At 36.4% G+C, this 18,879-nt stretch overlaps 1 protein-coding gene across 1 annotated transcript; it reads right to left on the minus strand.

Annotated features, from left to right (window-relative positions):
- Positions 1-748: 748 nt before the first annotated feature.
- LOC306872022 (succinate--CoA ligase [ADP/GDP-forming] subunit alpha, mitochondrial-like) lies at positions 749-18,559 on the minus strand. The gene is made up of 9 exons (XM_079420337.1): positions 18,461-18,559; positions 16,883-16,983; positions 13,008-13,124; positions 12,526-12,738; positions 10,405-10,462; positions 9,573-9,656; positions 9,338-9,489; positions 4,276-4,464; positions 749-1,095 (listed from the first exon to the last, which is right to left on the minus strand). Exons 1-9 carry the CDS (start codon positions 18,492-18,494, stop codon positions 1,069-1,071), a joined length of 975 nt encoding a protein of 324 aa, XP_079276463.1. The 5' UTR covers positions 18,495-18,559; the 3' UTR covers positions 749-1,068.
- Between the last annotated feature and the right edge of the window lie 320 nt (positions 18,560-18,879).

Below are 18,879 nucleotides of genomic sequence, written 5' to 3' on the forward strand. Positions count from 1 at the left end.
AAATGTGAATGCATGTCATTAGGCAGGAGAGATGCAATTACAAGGCGAAAGGAGAAAGTCCTCCCACACACATTTTACCTTCCAGTGAGGCATGTCAGAATTAATAAACCTGTCTGCAAATGAAAATCCCTGCTAAAAGCCTGGTACAGGTGACATGTAGTTCCGCTCTTTTCAATGCAAACTAGATTCCAGTAATTTGGTCCATTTAGTGCTACAATTTCAATCACACTAAAGTAAAAGTTGTCGTATGAAAAATACTAAATAGTCCGTCTGGCTTCTGTTACAACAACTGTGGATGACCAGAATTACCTTGCGGTCGTACAGCTTTCTAAACCTGTTGTGCCCATCTTCACGTCTATAATTGCACCTGCCATTTTAAGTAAATGCTAACAAATACAGGAGAAAATGTCTATGCTTTTACTGCCAAAGAAAAGTGACATTTAATGCACTCAAAGTCTCGGGAAGCCAGAAGGTCATGCAGAGCCAGTGTGAATTGCAAAGGGAAAGAATGTCAAAGGCTTTCAATTGCACAAATGAGTGCTAATGCAAAGGGTGAAGGTCATTGTGCCATTCCAAAAAAAATAAAAATATCACACATTAGATCTCACAGAGGTGATGCATTCATCAAGACTGCCATCAAGGGACAATGAGCTTTTTTCAAAAGCACGATCGCCGGAACCCTGCATTGAGCTGCTGTCAATAAATATAGCATAATGGTAATTGTATAAAGAAATCAACTACTACAAGGAAGAGCATAAGAGATATATTTTCTGCTTCAGAAGGAGAGAAAACATTATGACAAAAGCAACAACATGGCAGACATTGCTGTGGATGGATTAGAAGGTGGATATGTCCCTGTACTGTACACTTTTAAGACAAAGGCTGTGATAGACTTTGAAATGTTTATTATTATTTCTTCTGGTGCAAATATGGAATATGTACTCATAGAATCAGTTGAAATCACAAAGTGTGCGCACTGTTGAGCCTGGAGGAAGGTGGTGGGCTCCAGCAGGGATGAAGGTCCTAAGGCAGGGAGGGCAATTTGCTTCTCACACTCCCTCTAACAAATTACAACATCGTCCTCTTCTCAAACTCCTGCAGAGAACAGGGAAGAGTGAACAGGGGTCAAATAAACATGATCGGCAGGGACTGCCTTCAATGTGTCCATACCAGGGGTCTGTTATGCAGTTAGTTTTGTTTGAGTCAACAAAGTTTACTGTCAGGATTTGTTAACCTTTACAATACTGACAGAGTATACTGTGCTTAAAAGTGTTGAAATACAACACAAAGAACAATTAATTATAAGGAAATGGAAAGAAACATAACAAAAAAGAGAAAAGTGAAGAGAAAAGCTAAATTTGCGCAGGAAAAATGTAAAGAATGTGCTGTTTAAAATGTACTTTCATTGTACTTTTTTGTTTGAATTATTAAGTTTAAGCAAATTGCTTTGAGAAGCTTCTTTTAAAGGACCACTTTTATTGAAACAACAAGAAAAGTAAAATAAAATGGATTTAAAAGGCAGTTCACATTAAAAATGAAAATACAGTCTTTTTTTCTGTCCTGGTGTTGTTCCAAACCTATAAACTTTATTTCTTTAATGGAACACAAAAAGAATGTCCATGTTGCTCTTTTGCATAAAATAAAAGAGGATGAGGATCAGAGACACAACAGGGCAAAAAAAACTACTTTTGTGTTCCGAAGAAGAAAGGAACTCAGCAGGTATATAACCACTTATAAATGATGATAAAATTTTCATTTTTGGGTAAATTATTCCTTGAAATGCAAACTATGATCATCATTAAGAGTAAAGATTATTTGGTGTTGCTTATATTTTAAGCTACCCACTGTCCCTCAGGCAATAACACAGTGATAACTAGCTGCTTAAAATCTGGAAACCTTTCTTTGGAAATGTGGTTTGTACTCTATTTGTCTCTGATGTTTTCATATTTTTTTGTATTTTAGGAGAAAATGCCACTCTGTTTTGACCTTGCCTGTTGCACAAAATCTTTAATTGCTGAGTTTCTGGAGTGTTTTTTTTTTTTTTTTGGTCTGCCATTTTCTCAATGGCTAGACTGCTCAAAAATGTTTTGTTTCAGCTTGGTGTCCCTAATAATCTAATGAGAATCTATATATTTGATATTTAAATATATTTGATTTATCAAAAGTGGAAGTCCCAACAGCTGGAAAGCCCTCTGCATTAAACAGAAAATTGCTCTGAGGATTTAAGGCCATATAAAAGGTTAAATCACACAGGAAAGAAAAAAAAAAAAACTAAAACCATTTACAGAAGCTGTGGGTAAACACATAAAGCTGTGAGAAATGCACTGTATGATACAAAGACAAATGTAGATTGTTCCAGTCAGGAATAGCTATATACATAGTTAATTTACAAAGGCTTACAGCTACAGGGTGATGCATTGTGCTTTTGAAAACGCATTTTCCTCAAGTAAGGGTGACGGAATGGTGCATTTCTGAGATAATACCCTTATGCAAATGTCATGTTTCAAAAACGAAGACGCATGGTTTATTTATAAAAATTCTTGAAGCTCTACTGCCATCTAAAGGTCAAGCAGTGCCATGTCTGCTGCAGACTGAAATAATATAGATTGCAGGAAATGGCCTCGAGTAACAACAAGAAATTAAGTATTTGCTGCGATTACATTATTAGCATAAAGAGAGGGGGGGAAAATGAGAGCTTGTTTAGTATCTTCCCATGCCGTGTGCAGTGGCAGTAAACTAGCAGAGCTCAGTGTTTTACTGAATATTCACAATACATTTGTATATATTCATAATCATGCTTAATTCGTATGTACATTTTCTGGTCATTAATGTTTCTCAAATTGTGAAGCGTTAAGACAGATATTTCAAACTGTTTAACTGATGATTCAAAACACTGATGCAAATGTTTGTTTGTATTAATCAAACATCTTTGTGGCATTTTACACTTAAATATTGCTGTAAATTATTCTGCATTGCTATTTCAAAAATACACTACCATACTAAAGCTGAAAACTGTGAGATCTGAATGATTTATGTTTTCTTCAAATATTAGTAAAAACAGTAATATTGTGAAACATTACTACATAACTGCTTTTTTATTATTATTCTATTATAAAATGTCATTCAAACTGTTTTTTTCAGCATCATTACTCCAGTCCACAGAGTCACATGATGATTCTTCAGAAATCATTATAATATGCTGATTTCATGCTCATTAAATATTTCATCTTATTAAAAAGGTTGAAAATATTGTGCTGCTTAATGTTTTTGTGGAAACCGTGATCTTCAGGATTCAAAAAGTTCAAAATAGCATTTGTTTGAGAGAAAAATCTTTTGTAACATTATCTGTCTTTGTCACTTTTAATTAACTTAATGCATCATTGCTGAATAAAAGTGTTTGAATGGCAGTGTAATTGTTTTTATGCTTACTTAAAAATGAGACACTAGGGTGTATAAAGGGTTAATATTCAGGTTGGGACTGGGGCAGGTACACTGCAAGTGAGTTGCCACCGCATGTGTGAGCGTGTTAACATGGGGGAAACAGACAATCAACTCTGAGGCGTGTATGTGTGCCATCTTTATTAAATCGGCCAATGTGATAAACACAGATGTATGAACACAATGGGCTGCAAAATTAACAACCAGCCAGAGTGTTTTTCATCATTACAAATTAGAATCCACGGGTGTGGTGGAAGAGGAGAGAAAATGTATTGATGCAGAGGAAGGAGCGTTTGCTAGCACTGATAATGAAAAGCTAAAATGATGAATGAGTGTAATACACGCTTTCACTTTTTATACATCTTGTTAAAACTCCTGGCTGTGATAAATTGAGATAAAGAGGCAGAGCTGCTAACTCACCAATATAAATGGAGCTTTGTTCATTTCCTCTCTTGCGGTGTAGCTTTCTATCGAATATCTTACGGTAAAAACTGCTGTGATTGTCTAAGGGGACCCTTTATATTAATCACCGCTTTGGCCCACAGAACGCTGAATTTTCCAGAGCCGTTTCGGCTAGAGCCACACAAACCGATAAATCTACTTTAAAAAGAGTTATCAGCAAACTGACATCACTGTGAGACTTCAAACTAAGAAAAATAAAAAACTTTTTTTTTTACTAAAAAGGTTCTCTTTAAAGTCTTGCTCTCAGCATGTTTAAATTTGCAGAACCAAAAACAGCACTGAGCATTTAGTGAGGTAAAACATGAGGTGACAGCTCTGTGGTGACTCTGACTCTGCCTCTGAATTACAGCTCACACTGAGAAAAAACGGTCTCACCTTGTACATGGTGCTGCCCAGCTGAGCCGGAGACATGCTGACGACGACTCCAGCCGACTGCAGAGCGGCGATCTTCTCTTTGGCACCCCCTTTGCCTCCGGCAATGATAGCTCCTGCGTGCCCCATTCTCCTTCCAGGAGGGGCCGTCAAACCAGCAATGAATGACACCACTGGCTTAGCATTGGCACCCTAAAGAATGAAAAAAGACTTTGAAATAAAAACACACACTTTTTGTTCTAAACTAAATTAATATTTATATACAGCAAGGATGCACTGACAATGTGTCAAATGAAAACACTGACAAGTGACAATGATAGTAAATTGACAGTAATGACATTTACACGGTTACAAAATGTTTTTATTTCAAATGATTTTTGGTGAACTTTCTATTCAAAGAATTTTGCAAAAAGACATTAAGCATCACAAATAATTTATATTGATGGTAAAAAATAAATAAATGAAAAAAAATAGATGAGGAAAAAATAATATTTCAATGCTTTTGCGTTTGCCCATAAAACGTGTGTGTTCCCTTGAGATACTTTGCGTCCGCTCACAAAACGTATGTTCCCCTGAATTACTTTGCATTTTCTCACAAAACATATGCGTTATACCGAAATACTTTGCATTCGCTCACAAAAAGTATGCACTTCCCTGAAATACTTTTTGTTCCCTTGCATGTCTTATTATTACTCCTGAGATATACTTTGAAAGCATTTTAAAAATATCTTATCGGCCCCAAATGTCTGTATGGCATGTGTGTGTGTGTGTGTGTTCTCAAAGTTAAAATCTTTAGTAAAAATGTTTGTTTTTGTTTGACCACTGTATTATGGGTCTCCATAAAAATAACCATTTCCATAGTGGCGCTAAGTAAGGCCTACAAGAAAAATGTTTTGAGACAATTACAAGAGGTGAGTCTCTATTTTTATTTCCTCAAGATGCAGTTCACAGACTTGTAAATAAAAGGTAAATAAGTGCAGGGGCTTTTAGACGGAGCATACTGCGCTCAAAATTGGCATTAAAAGAGAGGCAGATCAAGGCATGTAATAGCTTGTGTGGGAGTAAGCAGATGGGCAGACAGTGGCTCGAGTTTGTCATTTAATACAATCTCACTTTCATGGAAGGCAATTTGTCATGTCCACACCAATTAACTGTCATTGCTCATAGACTCAGGTCTGTTTTTCCCCTCATTCCCACCATATTCTGTCCTCATGAATGGCATCCTTATTCCAGAATGGGATGTTGGTTGTCATAACTGCAACTGCAGCTGCCAACAATAGCATAAATTGGTATAGCCTAACATTTTGGATGTTTCTGGAGGACATTTGGACAGGCTTTTTTTTTTATATAAAGGCTGAAGCTACCTGGCATACCTTTGAACTCAGATGAGGCTCAAACAAAAAGTAAAGGGATGGCTACTTAGCATGTGCCAAACCCCACAATTCTCCATCTTTCTCCACTGACAGTAACTAAAAAAAATATATTTTAATTTCTATTTTCTATTCTGATTTTTTTTTTCCAAGCAAGCTTTTAAAATCTTATAAATATCATATTATAGAAGATATTTTTAAGTTGCATACTTCTGGGCATTCCTGCATCAGCTGAGCTACTGCCATCTAGATCAATACAAATGCTAATGGATCGTTTTCTCAGGTATTATAGACCTCGTTGGGCTCAAATGGAGTCATTGCTAATTCAGACGTCTCATTAACATCTCACAGGAGAGTAGGCTCCTAAACTTCACTGGCAATTTTTGATTTCACTAAAAACTTTAAAATGGGAACGCAAACTTTAGGTGGAGATGATGAAATTAATGTGACGGCCAGTCAAAGGCAGTCTGACTTAATACTTGATAATCTTCAACTACCCGCTAACATTACAACGCTCCACAGGAGCCGTCTTCGGTTCAAAGCTCAAGCCGTTCATGCTCGCGCAGCTGCCTAAAGACTAAAGCCGACTCTGGAAAGATTACGATAATGAACTGAGGTAATTATATTTTGCTCAGGCACAAAACCTTGAGACAATGTTGGAGAGGAGCACCATCATTTCATTTTGTACTCCCTTTTTTGTTGAATGATAACGGCTTCTTCAGAAACTCTCCAGTCAACCCTATTTTTGAGTCAAAGAAGGGTCTTAAAGGAACAGTTCACCCAATACTGCAAATTTTGTCCTTAATTCTTTGATAATGTATTACAGACATAACTGCACAGAATTGTAATTTTTGGAGTAAACTATCCCTTTAAATCTATAAACTGAATGTATTTTGTCAGAACAAAGCCCAGAAAAATAGCAGATATGTATACAACGGATGTTTGTGGAAAACATAATTTGTCAGGTTCCACATTAACAGTTGGAAAGCTTCCTCTCGATCATTCACCAGCTCCCAATAATGTTGCAGTGACTGTGGACTACAAGTGGATCTTAATGGGCAACGTTCCCTAGGTGACAAATGTTAGCAATTAGCAAAAACAAGCATGAAGCTGACAAGCACTTGAGAGGAATATTCATATCAATATGCTAATTTGGCTGAAAAGCAATTTTGCAGTTTGCCTTGGCAATTCTCACACAAGGACTTACTGATGTATGCGTGTTGGAAGTTGGAAAAGGGGAAAACAGGGTGCTTGCACAATTATTTGCACAATGCCACTACAGGTAATGGAAAGCAAGCACCAGATATGGATCCAGCAGGAAGTGTGGGGGCGTATAAATGCATTGTGAAGTTATGGGATTGGACCATGAGCCCTTTGTCACTACTATTATGCCATAAGAAAAACAGACAATCTTCCTAAGCCAGTCATACACAACCAGCAACATAAATCTGACATGACTTTTTCTGAAGCTAATAGTTTACAAGCTCCTGTATGGATCGCCGCTTCCATTACCGCCTGGAACCTGATGTATCATCCCTGCCCACACTTCTTAATGAGACCGGTATGCGTTTAACAGTCTGATCAATTCAGGTCTTGTTAACAGCAGCACAGACGGAAAATTTCATAACTGCCAAATACTTCTCCCAAGGCTAAATCTGCCGCATGAAATGTAGCATGACCATGTATTGATCTCCATTATTCATGGCCAAGGCCATCTTTAAAAACTACCTTGTTGAGGTAATGAGAAAAGTTCACCTGAAAGGAGCAATTTCATACAAATTGCAACTAATAATTTCTGCCAAATCAATTCTCCCACTAATTTAATTGACAGGCCGGAAAATAAGTAACTTTCACAGAGGTAATGCGTGCTCAAAGAGCTACTCGCTTGTTTAACACCAAGTACTGTAGGGCTTAATGGTTTCTGTAACTGTGAAACTCCTCAACAATTCCGGAAATTGCAGGTTTTGCTATTTCGGTTCAGTTCAAATGTGACAACAATAAAAATGAGCTCTTTAGCATGGTCTGATTCACAGAATGGAGGACTGTTTCTTTGAACATCCAAGCACTCACTTCAAAATGAGGCACTTGTCCATGCTGTGAACGTATTGAGAGCGATTTGCTTGATTTTCTGTGGTTACCGTTCCCCAGCACTACCAAGGTCTCAGACGTAAGTTCTGTCTGAATCATGTCTGGCCGCCTGGGTTCCTCTTGAGAAAATAGATGTTCCTATGCCAGTTTGCCACAATCAGCGTGGCTGAAACTATTCAATGAGTATTCACTGTGCCAACGCTTGTTTTATTTTATATAACAGACTGAAATTCCTTCCAATGCAAAACACTTATTAACACATCAGCCTTCTGTATGACTCTCAAACTGGAGGAATAAATATGACATGGCTAATGATGACACAAACCGAAGCGCTGTTAGGAGTGGAGGAGGTCTTTGACTGAGTGCAATCCAGCCTGGCTGGTCCAAAGATCACAACGAAAGCTCTGTAGACTTTCCTTCACAGCCAAAACAGATCAAAGAGCAGCTGGAGGCTGTTTTGTCATTCACAGAAACAATGTGAGCTCCAGGGGCGAGTAGCTCCTGCTAGCAAGGAAAGAGGAGCTCCATGTGTGGTGAGGGTTCCCGTTTGTTGAAGAAAGCTGCCGATATCCAGAAGATGAAAAACAATGTGTACTTCCAAAGGGCTAAGAAAAAAGGAAGCACTGATTCATGAGCCTAAAAGCGATTCATGAATGAATAACAGTGATTCTTCTCCTTTGAGTAGGTATAGAGGCATATGCAGAAGATCTTACAGGACAGTTCCAAAAAATAAAATAACAAAACTTGCATAAATTATGCATAGGACTTGTGCATTATATTGCAAGTCTTTTGACTCTATAAAATATTTTTGTGTGATGGAGAGATATTTACATATGGCACATTTGACGCAATTATTGCCAAACATCATCATTCAAATCTCATAAAAGATCATACATAATATAAAATTTGAATGTGTACATATTTAAACTGCACTAACGTGATGTTTTTCATTGAACAAATGACTTCAATTTTTGTAGTTCTCACACACTACTATTGTCTGACTTCAAAAGACTTGGAATATCATCCTAAAGTCTTATGTATTACTTTTATCATTTTGGATCATGAAAATATGGAATTTTATAGAAAAGAGCATTGTGAAAATTCTGCGAAACATCATCTTTTGTGACTGACTGAAGATAGATTATTATATGTGGCTGGATGGAATGACATGAGTTCATTTTTTGGGTGAACTACTGCCTTACATTTTAATGTATACAGCTAAAAACAGTGCATATGTTTAACATATCTATTTTATTTTATTTTTTTCACAAACCTGACCCCCCAAAAAAACAGGAAGTTACTGTTGTAGTCAGATTTGGAGATAGCACAAAGACAAATCAGTTTGCCTTGTGTTACATGGGTGTATAGACTCATGTTTTATGAATTCAGTTATTTTTTGTCTTGTGAAGTATATATAAACAACTGTTATGTGAAATAGCTTATACAGGAGAGTACTAAATAAAAATAACATGCAATTTTCATGATCCCTCTTATTTAGTTTGTAATCTGTAATCTTATGAGCACAACTGTATATATAAAATTTTACATTAAAAAGCATTTTTCCTTATATGAAGATATGAGATATGAACATATGAGAAGCTGCTTACAGAGTTGTGCTGTTTCAGGTACTCTGCTGCATTCTCTTCTGCATCTCCTCCGATCTCTCCAATCAGAATGATGCCCTCAGTTTTTGGGTCCTGCAGGAACACCTCCAGGCAGTCAATGAAGTTAGTGCCATTAAAAGGGTCTCCACCGATACCTGAAAGAAAATAGACACCGTTCAAAGACCTCTCTGCAATAAACACTCTGTAGACTAATATTAATAATAATAGTTTTCCATACCGACGCACAACGACTGGCCCAGACCCACTTGTGTTGTCTGATGTACAGCTTCATACGTGAGGGTGCCCGATCTAGATACAATGCCTGAAAAAATAAAAGAATAGAGCAAGATAAAGATAAATTGCAGTATTATAATTTAATTTGGTTGTTAATTAAACATTAATTTAGCGCAATTATTACATTAAAAAGACAACAATTTCAGTTTACACATTTAAGTACTTAACTGGCAATTGTTCATATATTTGATTCATTCATACGTATATAATGTAATTAAAATTTTACATTTAATTAGTGGATATTCATAAATTTAATACAAGCACAAGTCTCTACTTTTCTTCAATTTATTGATATATGCTCTGCAGATAGTCTCCTGTCTTGACAATTTTCTAGAAAAACTATCTCTTCAAAAACCTGTGCCATCTGTCTAGTGATTTGATTTGACTTGAAACGGCACAGCCCTGCAGTTTAAACTTCCCTGACACATGACTGATGAGAAGCTATCTGTACCACTCTCTTTTTAGCAATCTGAACACGGCACTACGGTCTACATCTGAGTTCATGTTTGAGCAAAGACATCTCATCATCCCTGACATGGTGAGAAACGCTAACAAATCCAATGCATTAAAAAGCGTCCATCTCAAACCGAGACCCGCTAGCTCTGGCTTTGATGCTTCTTTTATGAACATGAAGACACAAGGTGCGCTAGGCTTGTCAAAGATCTCTTAAGGTTCTATTCTATCAGCATGTTATGCTTCGCAATGTCAAAATTTTCTGAAAGGATGATCGAGTTTTCTTTGTCATAAAGAAAGGTGTCATCCAGTGGAGTTCTTACCAATCCTTCCTTTCTTATGGATGTGCCCAGGCATGATTCCAATTTTGCACTCGCCAGGCTACAAATAGATAGAGAAAAAACACCATTAAAGTTCAGTTTAAATTATACATTTTCCTATAGGCAAGTAAAGTTGCAAGCAGCAGGGGTTTAGAATCAACCTGAAATCAAAACTGACAATTGAATACACATTCCAGGTATTATTGTCAATGATTCATTGGTGCACATTATTCCAAAGAAAAATTATTAATCTTTCAACCAAATGTAATAATTTGCCCATAACTTGACGCCACCTGTCATAAACTACCCTTTAAAATTTTAAGGCCACTTTTAAGGTGTATTTGATCAAAAAGTAAAACAGTAATATTGTGAAAGTTTTACAATTTAAAATAACTTTTCTATTTTAAAATATTTTTTAAAATGCATTTCATTATTGTGATGGCAAAACTTCATTTTTTGCAACAATTACTCCAGTCTAGGGCTGTAACGATATACCGGTATGACGGTCTATTGCGGTTTGAACGTACACGGTTATCATACGGAAAACATTTGCATATCTATGGTTTAAAAAAACAAAATTATGAAAAAAAAATATGTAATAATCTCACCCGCGCATATGCAATTTATTTCGCCTGCTTCACTGCTGAAATGACAGAGACAGAGATTGTATCTAATCTCCATCCCCCGCCGAAAAAAAGTTTAAATTTACATTATGGGAATACTTTGGATATTATTATATATACTTGGAAAAAACACACGAATGTGGGGTTGTCCTTGAGGACGAATCCAATTTGCAAAAAATGTGGACGCAAAGTGGCTGCAAAAGCAGGCAATACATCCAACATGTTCGCGGACATCATCCCTCCGTGCAGATAAAGATATGTCGCATTTATAACAAGTTATAAGGCCGTATAATTTCCGTGATGCAGAGGGAATGCCGGTGCAGTTGTGAACATGGGATTTACAGTATAACGTTATCGAGGTTGTCACTTAAAACGCTAAATTTAATGGATGGACAAATCAAAAGTAGATATGAGTGGCGCCGTTTTATCTACTACAAACTGAAGTATGCATGCATGACACTAATGGTGTTTTCAGCGTCTACATAAACATGAGAGAAAACCAGTTTTATTTGAGAAAAAACATTGTCAAATACACTAAACTCAAAGGTCTGCTACAACCCGTCAAAATAAAAGTTCAATTTAACTTGAAGTCCTGACAGAAATAAATTAGCATTGTACAATGTACTTAAAAGTTATGACAACAATAATAATATTATTTATAATAATTTATTTAAACTTTTTTAAGGAATATCATGTTTGTCCATGTTTTAACTTAGAATACCTCTGTTGTGCAGCACTTTGCCAAAATAAAAGTTGTTAAATTTTCATTTGATAACATTTTAAAACATTAATTAAAATGTTAAAGTGTGATATAGATACACATAAGGTTTACGGCTTTATTTTGTAATTTTTGTTCTTGATTTTTTTTCCTCAGAAGGGAGGCTTACTTTCATTAAAATGATTTCAAGTTTGTTGCAATAAAGGATTTATTCACTCAAATAACTTATTATTCTTTTAAGAGTCATTGTTACTGATAAGAATTATCGTTTAATATATACCATGAAACCGTGATATTTTCTGAGACGATTATCATACCGTGAAAATCTCATACCGTTACAACCCTACTCCAGTCTTCAGTGTCACATGATCCTTCAGAAATCATTCTAATATGCTGATTTGGGGCTCAATAAATGTCTGGTTAATGCTGAAAACACTTGTGCCACTTAATACTTTTGTGGAAACTGTGATGCATTTCAAAGTCCTTTTTGATCAATTTAACGGGTCCTTGCTGAATAAAAGTAGTAGTTTAAAAAAAATGGTTTGCTGTTGAATATCCCATTTCACTTATTCACAGTATGAAAATAAAATAATGTTAACTTTAAACTGGAATAATTTCCTGCAGTGTTATATAGTAGGCAAGAGTGGTTCTTTGTGTTAGAATTACAACCACAATTTTGCCAACTTCAACCATATGCCTTCTCTTCAAAACATCTAGTTGAGTTTCCAAAAACAAAGCTGAAAAAAAAAAAAAAAAAAAAAACAGTATAAGTGCAGCTCTTACATTGATGACACCGGGACAGTTGGGGCCGACGAGGCGGGTCTTGCTCTGGCGTAGCAGCTTGTGTTTGACGCGCACCATGTCCTGCTGAGGGATTCCCTCTGTTATACAGACAGCCAGTGGTATCTCTGCGTCAATTGCTTCGATGATGGCAGCTGCAGCAAAAGGAGGCGGCACATAGATCACCGTGGCATCGGCCCCTGTGCCAGCCTTAGCCTAAAAAAACAATTAAAGAATCATTCACAGAATCAAACCAAAAATTTGGTAAAACGTCCAATTTTGGGTATTTCAGTTGGGCTTCATGTTAAAGTGTTTAAACTGATTACACAACTGGCATCTGGTCTTTAATACTTCTGTTACTGTTGCTGTCACTTGCTCTAAATAAGTCCCCTGAAAAGTCCCCTAATGCCCTCAGAGAATCAGAGCAGCTGTCCAAAAAGTAATGTGGCTCACAGGAGGCTGTCAGTAGTCACACAGGCTATTACCTCCTTCACAGAGTTGAAGACTGGCAGACCCAGGTGTGTTTTGCCCCCCTTGCCTGGAGACACTCCTCCTACTAACTGCGAGCCATAGTCCAGAGACTGCTGACTGTGAAAGGTGCCCTAAAGACAGAGAGAGAAAACAGATATCGTTCAGCCAAGGGTAAAGAAGAATTTGCCTTAACATTCAGCACAGTCAGGTTCTATTAACACTAAAGGGGACATAAAGAATCACATTTTACTTTTGAGTCAAAGACATTTACGTACTATGAAAACATATTGTAACTGAAACAAACTTCCTCGCCAGCCCAAAAAGATAATTTGTTGATGGTGATCCACAGTCCACACTGTTCATTCTATACAAGCAGGTACTATCATTCCCAAGCACCAAAGGAACTAAAGATACATTAAAGTGTGTGAAAGTTCACTAAACCTTGAACCACGGTTGGTTGTGTGAAGCACCTGCTGTTCTACAAATCTCAGCATTAGAAGGAACGACTGAAGCTTATTTTTAAAAGGTTGATTATTTTATTCAATTTGCTCTTAAACATTAATGCGGCACTTTTTTTTATTTTGTGAACCAGCCACAACTGATGTAATGCAGAAAGATGTTGTTAATATAGGATGTTAAAATCTGTACTGAACCTAAAAGCAAACCTGCTGCCAAAGGTATAAGCAGATCAGAGTACAAAGGTGGCATTTCTCAGCCACAGCAGCAAAAAAGACAGTTATTTTAAATGTCAGAGAGTGGGTGGAAAATGGCTTTGAAAAAAAAAAAAAAAAAAAAGTATGACAAAAAAATTATAAAAATTATAATGATTAAATGGACCTTGAATGACCAAATGAGGACCTTACACAACACAATACAGTTTACTAAAGAAAATGCAATGAGGTTACTTTCTGTTACTTGAAAGTAGATCCAGTAACCTTTGTCTCTATAAAATTCTAAATTACATCTGTATAGCTTCCATATGACACTGGCTCAGCCCAAACCACTACACAAAGGAAAAATCATAGTTTTCAATAATTAAAAAATTAAAATTTAAATTAATTAAATTAAAAAAGGAAAACCTGCCTAAAAGTCATGCATGGCATAATATAGGTACAATAACATGCTTTGCATGGCTAAAGTTTTTGTTTGTTTGTTTGTTTTTTAAGTACACAGATAAATCAATGCATATTTAAAGTGTAATGCAGGCCATGACATATATAATTTATCTGCATGCAGCCCAGAACATAGACTTACAAATGCAATTGTATTATGTGATTAGGGCTGCAGCGATTCGTCGACGTCATCGATTACGTCGATTATAAAAATGCATCGATTAGCATGGAGTGCATGGACTCGTTGCACCTTTAGCCACGCCCATTGCGCGAGCCTGCAGTTATCCCTACTTAAAACTGTTTTCCTGCCATGTTTAACACAAAACAAGACTTTAGAGCAGAAGGTAAAGGCTAGTATGGCAACATCACTTCATAGAGCATTCTATTAGTATACGACCGTCAGAACCGCACATATATAGCCGAACTGACGCCTTTACATTGTCAGGATTCACAGCCGCATTCAAAGCTGCGCTGAATGAACGTTACAGCACGGGACATCGAGTTGCCTATATAATCATGACAGGTTTAATTCACCCACAGAGACGGAGAAATGATTCGCGTTCATCTTAAGATCCACCGGAGCTGCCGTCAGTGCCGTGGGCGCGATCGCGCGAGCTCTGAGACGCGCGTGCCAAACGCGCTCTCTGCACTCGCTAACAAAGCATTTAATACCGTTGTTAATTGTTTAACTGTGTGTTGGATAGGACAAGCCTCGACTGGGCTCATTTATTTAAAAACGGGCTGTCAACTATGATAAAACTTCCCGGTGTTATGATGCCATTTTTGATTCTGTCGCTCTAGTGTCCTGAACGCGGTTGTGACTTCAGCTGTTCATTCATAACAGATATGTATTCAAGCAGATGTTTTAATACGTTAAACATTTCAAGTCTCTCACCTGTAAGCAACTGCTGTCAGTCCCAAACAGCAACTGCGAATCCAGCCATAATGTGCATTTCTTGATTGTATCACTGCCCTGCAATTCATTCTTTCTTTCTTTTTCTTTGTTGTTGTTATTTATTTTTTGTAAAAAGTGTTAATTATGAGAAAACATTTGAATAAAATAATAGATTAATAGCAGAAGTTACTGTTATTATTTATTGATAGTTTAACTAAAGAATTCAGCAACTGATAAGAAAATAATAAATAGATGAATTGAAAAATAATCGATAGATTAGTCGACAATAAAACTAATCATTAGCTGCAGCCCTATGTGTGATGCACTTTAAAATCAATGAAAATGAAAAAGATTAGGGATTTGAAGAGTCAGTGGAAATTGTACATCATGAACTTTAATCTTCCTTCCCTGCTATGTCCATGTTAATTATTACAAATTATTTTGAAACGTCGCAGAGAAGTACAAAGGCAAGGGTCACCAGTACCAAGTCAATACCTACCACTGTAATGTTAGAAATATAATTAGAAAGAATGAGAAATCAGGCACGTTTTCAATCCATTTCCCCTCAGAGCGTCCTCTTGCCAACTTTTCTACCATCATTTGTTCTCATGCTTTCATGAACACTAAAGTGCTGTGCTAACTTTGCCGTTTTTCCTGAACGCTGCCTCCGTTAACAGTTAGGCGATTAATTTGAGGTATGGTTTGCTTATGTAGCCGTACAGCAAAGTTAATATGCCGCGATGACACTCTAGTCATTCCTCATCCCCTTCTAATTATAATGAGTGTTCATTAAAACTTCATCTAATAACCCTTTATTATAGTAAAGACAAAGAGTCATTTGAAAGAGGGTGAAGGAGAGCGAGAGAAATACAATAAGAGATACAACATAAATCACAGGGGTGAGAAAAGCAAGGTTATTGGATATTGGAGCCAGCAGTTTTAGTGTAAAGGGCCTATGGACAGATGTCAATCCTTATTTAATAACATCAAACAAGAATGGATAGTACATTTGAAAACCAACTCATGTACAACAGTATGCTTTGAAGTGGCAATATTATCTTATATGAAAAAAATATTTAATTATGTTAATTTATAAATGATCGTATTTGTACTTATTATTATATCATCATCTCCCACTTGCGTTTCTCTTTTTGGCATCAAAAACCACTCTGCTATAAAATTGTGCACGCATATTATTACAAGCGATGAAGAAATAATGACCACTGTAGCCTATAGCTCCATAAAACGATGAGTCAATATTATATATGCTATTTTGGGGTTTCATAAGCATGCAGACTTTACATCAAGTTTATCTGTGTTCTGTGACTCACTGTTTGCAAAACTGAATTTATCCACCTTTAAATATTTTGGGTCAAATAAAACTTTGGCTTTATCAATAGCATCTGCTGCATTAATTACCACCGAGATTTATTTTGAGTACCTCAGTTTTAAAAACAAGAGCATCAAAATGACATTTATTTACTTGAATTTTTTTTATCAAATTGACAGAATTAGAAAAGCTCAGACTTTGTTTCATAGTGCAAAAAATTTTAATATTAAAGCACAAAGCTTATTGTGATAATTAGATGGCAGCATTGACAGCAAAATTAATTTTCGACTGAAAATTATTATATTTTCGGTTTCTGAAATTTCAGTACAAAACTACATATAAGCCCTTATGGTCTGTTATGTTGAGCAGATGATCAAGTTTAAAATACAGTGAGATTTACTGCTTTTTCACAGCCAGTTACTCTCACTCAGACAGGCCACAACCAAGGAGACTGCGTTCCAATTAGTGACTAAATGAAACATAGGTGAGCCTTTTCAGATATTTAGGCTGAAATTCAGGGTGCTGTGGGGAACACAGACAGTGGCTACTCACCTGTTTTCCTGTAAAGCCTTGACAGATGACCTTAGTGTTTTTGTTGATGTAAAGGTTGTTCCTGTTCCCAGTATAACAGTGTCTTACCCCAGCCTGCTGCACTGCAATACAAACACAACAGCAGTGGACTAAGAACCAAGATTCAGTAAAGACACCTATTAAACCTTTTTTTTTTTCAAAGCATTTTTACATTTCTTAGTGAGGTCTGCATGACCAAATGTTGCCGTTTCTATAAATATTGGATTTTATTTCCATCTTCATAATATTTTCTGGGTCCAACACACCTGCCTGCAGTTTATCTATTAATCGGTCACAATAAATGCAAATGTTTGACCTGTAGGGTTACAACTAAATTAAGTCCAAAATAAACTGGCATCAGCTTGGCAGCTACATTAGTAAACTTGGTCTAGGCCTAAGAAGTATCATTCACATTACTCTGTAAGTTCCCTACAGGATCTAATGTCCAAAGGTCATGCTGCCTTGACCTCAAATAGTTTGGAAATAAGACAGGGGTCAAACCGACAGCACTAGTACAAAGCACCAGGCTGAACTACAAATTTCAATATTTTTTATAAGTGATCAGCAAAGAGTTTGAACTCCTGAATGATGCAACAGAAAAGAACAAGACTTCAAAAAACATGCAAGTGAACTGACAGGATTAGATGGTCCATCCATTTCTCTAGGTTAAAGTTCACTTTGAACCACTCATAGACAATCAGTTGCTTGTTTACTCAGTAGCATAGCTATTTTGTGTGGACATCTGCAGATGTGAATGAAATGCAACAATACACAGCGTTACACTGTAATTTCATTAAGTATACTGTAGGATCTGAAAAAGTATAGTATGCAGTGCATCACAGTGAGAGAGAAGTTAGTCAACACTACTTTCTGTGAGTGAAAATCCCCTTATTGACAGACACTTGAATTGCACAAGACTGGAAGAGTTAACAGAGAACCCAAATTTTCCAAAGTGGGAACACTCTTTCGCAGATTACAGTAAAATGCTCTGACCATTTTGATTTTCTACTATATTACTTTTAAAAGAGAGAAAAAAATAGGATTTAAAGAGTTATGCACTGATGACAGTGAAGTACAAGCAACCACACACAAAGCATCTCCTCTTGCATTAAGACCTGTCAACTTGCATTCAGCAGAATTATATGAAGCATATGAGTAAAATATTGATCATAACTGTAGCAAAGACATAAACTTCTTCCTTTCCAATATATAAATAAGCACTTAACGTTAATTACATTAAATGATACTGCTGTCAGTCTGCAAATTTTCAAGTTCACTGGCATTGATCTATTAAATAAATGAATAAGTTAACCTCGCTATCAGTTTGAAATTAAGCATATTTACCAGTAAAGGTCACGTTTCAGAAGTTCACTGTTAAATATGTTACACTTGGTGCTGATAACACCAACACATTAGCATTAGCATTAGCTAACTCTGTGCGTTTAATGAATACAACGAGAGATAAATGACTCTAACGGCTACAACAGCGAATGCCGCAATGTCAAAACAAAGACAGCGATGTGTTTCAACTGTAACAACACTCGTGTCAGTTTTACTTACAGAGCAACCGGGCAAACAACCTGCTATGAGACATGTTCGGTCATTCACCAATGACACCGGACAGATATGGACCTAAACCTCAGCGCACATAGTAGTCCTGCTAGATGCCTGAAGAGATAGAAACGCCTTCATTGGGCGTAATAACATATAAAACACACTTTAGGATTAAATGTGACTTTAGAAATTAATTTAGCACGGTGTTTTAAATTAATGATTTGCTCAAAAGCGCAAGGAATGTTGGAGAATGTTGTTCTTTCATGACTGCCTTGAATAATAATATAATATAATAATCAGATTAATCTGATCATTTATAATCAGCAGTAAATTATTATTATTAGTCTTTGCACCATTATTACACCACAGAAAGTAACACTGTACAAACAGTATCCTTATTTTTCAGTTTTTTTTTTCTTTTAATT

Source organism: Barbus barbus (genome assembly GCF_936440315.1).
Source record: "Barbus barbus genome assembly, chromosome: 7".
Lineage (NCBI taxonomy): Eukaryota > Metazoa > Chordata > Actinopteri > Cypriniformes > Cyprinidae > Barbus > Barbus barbus.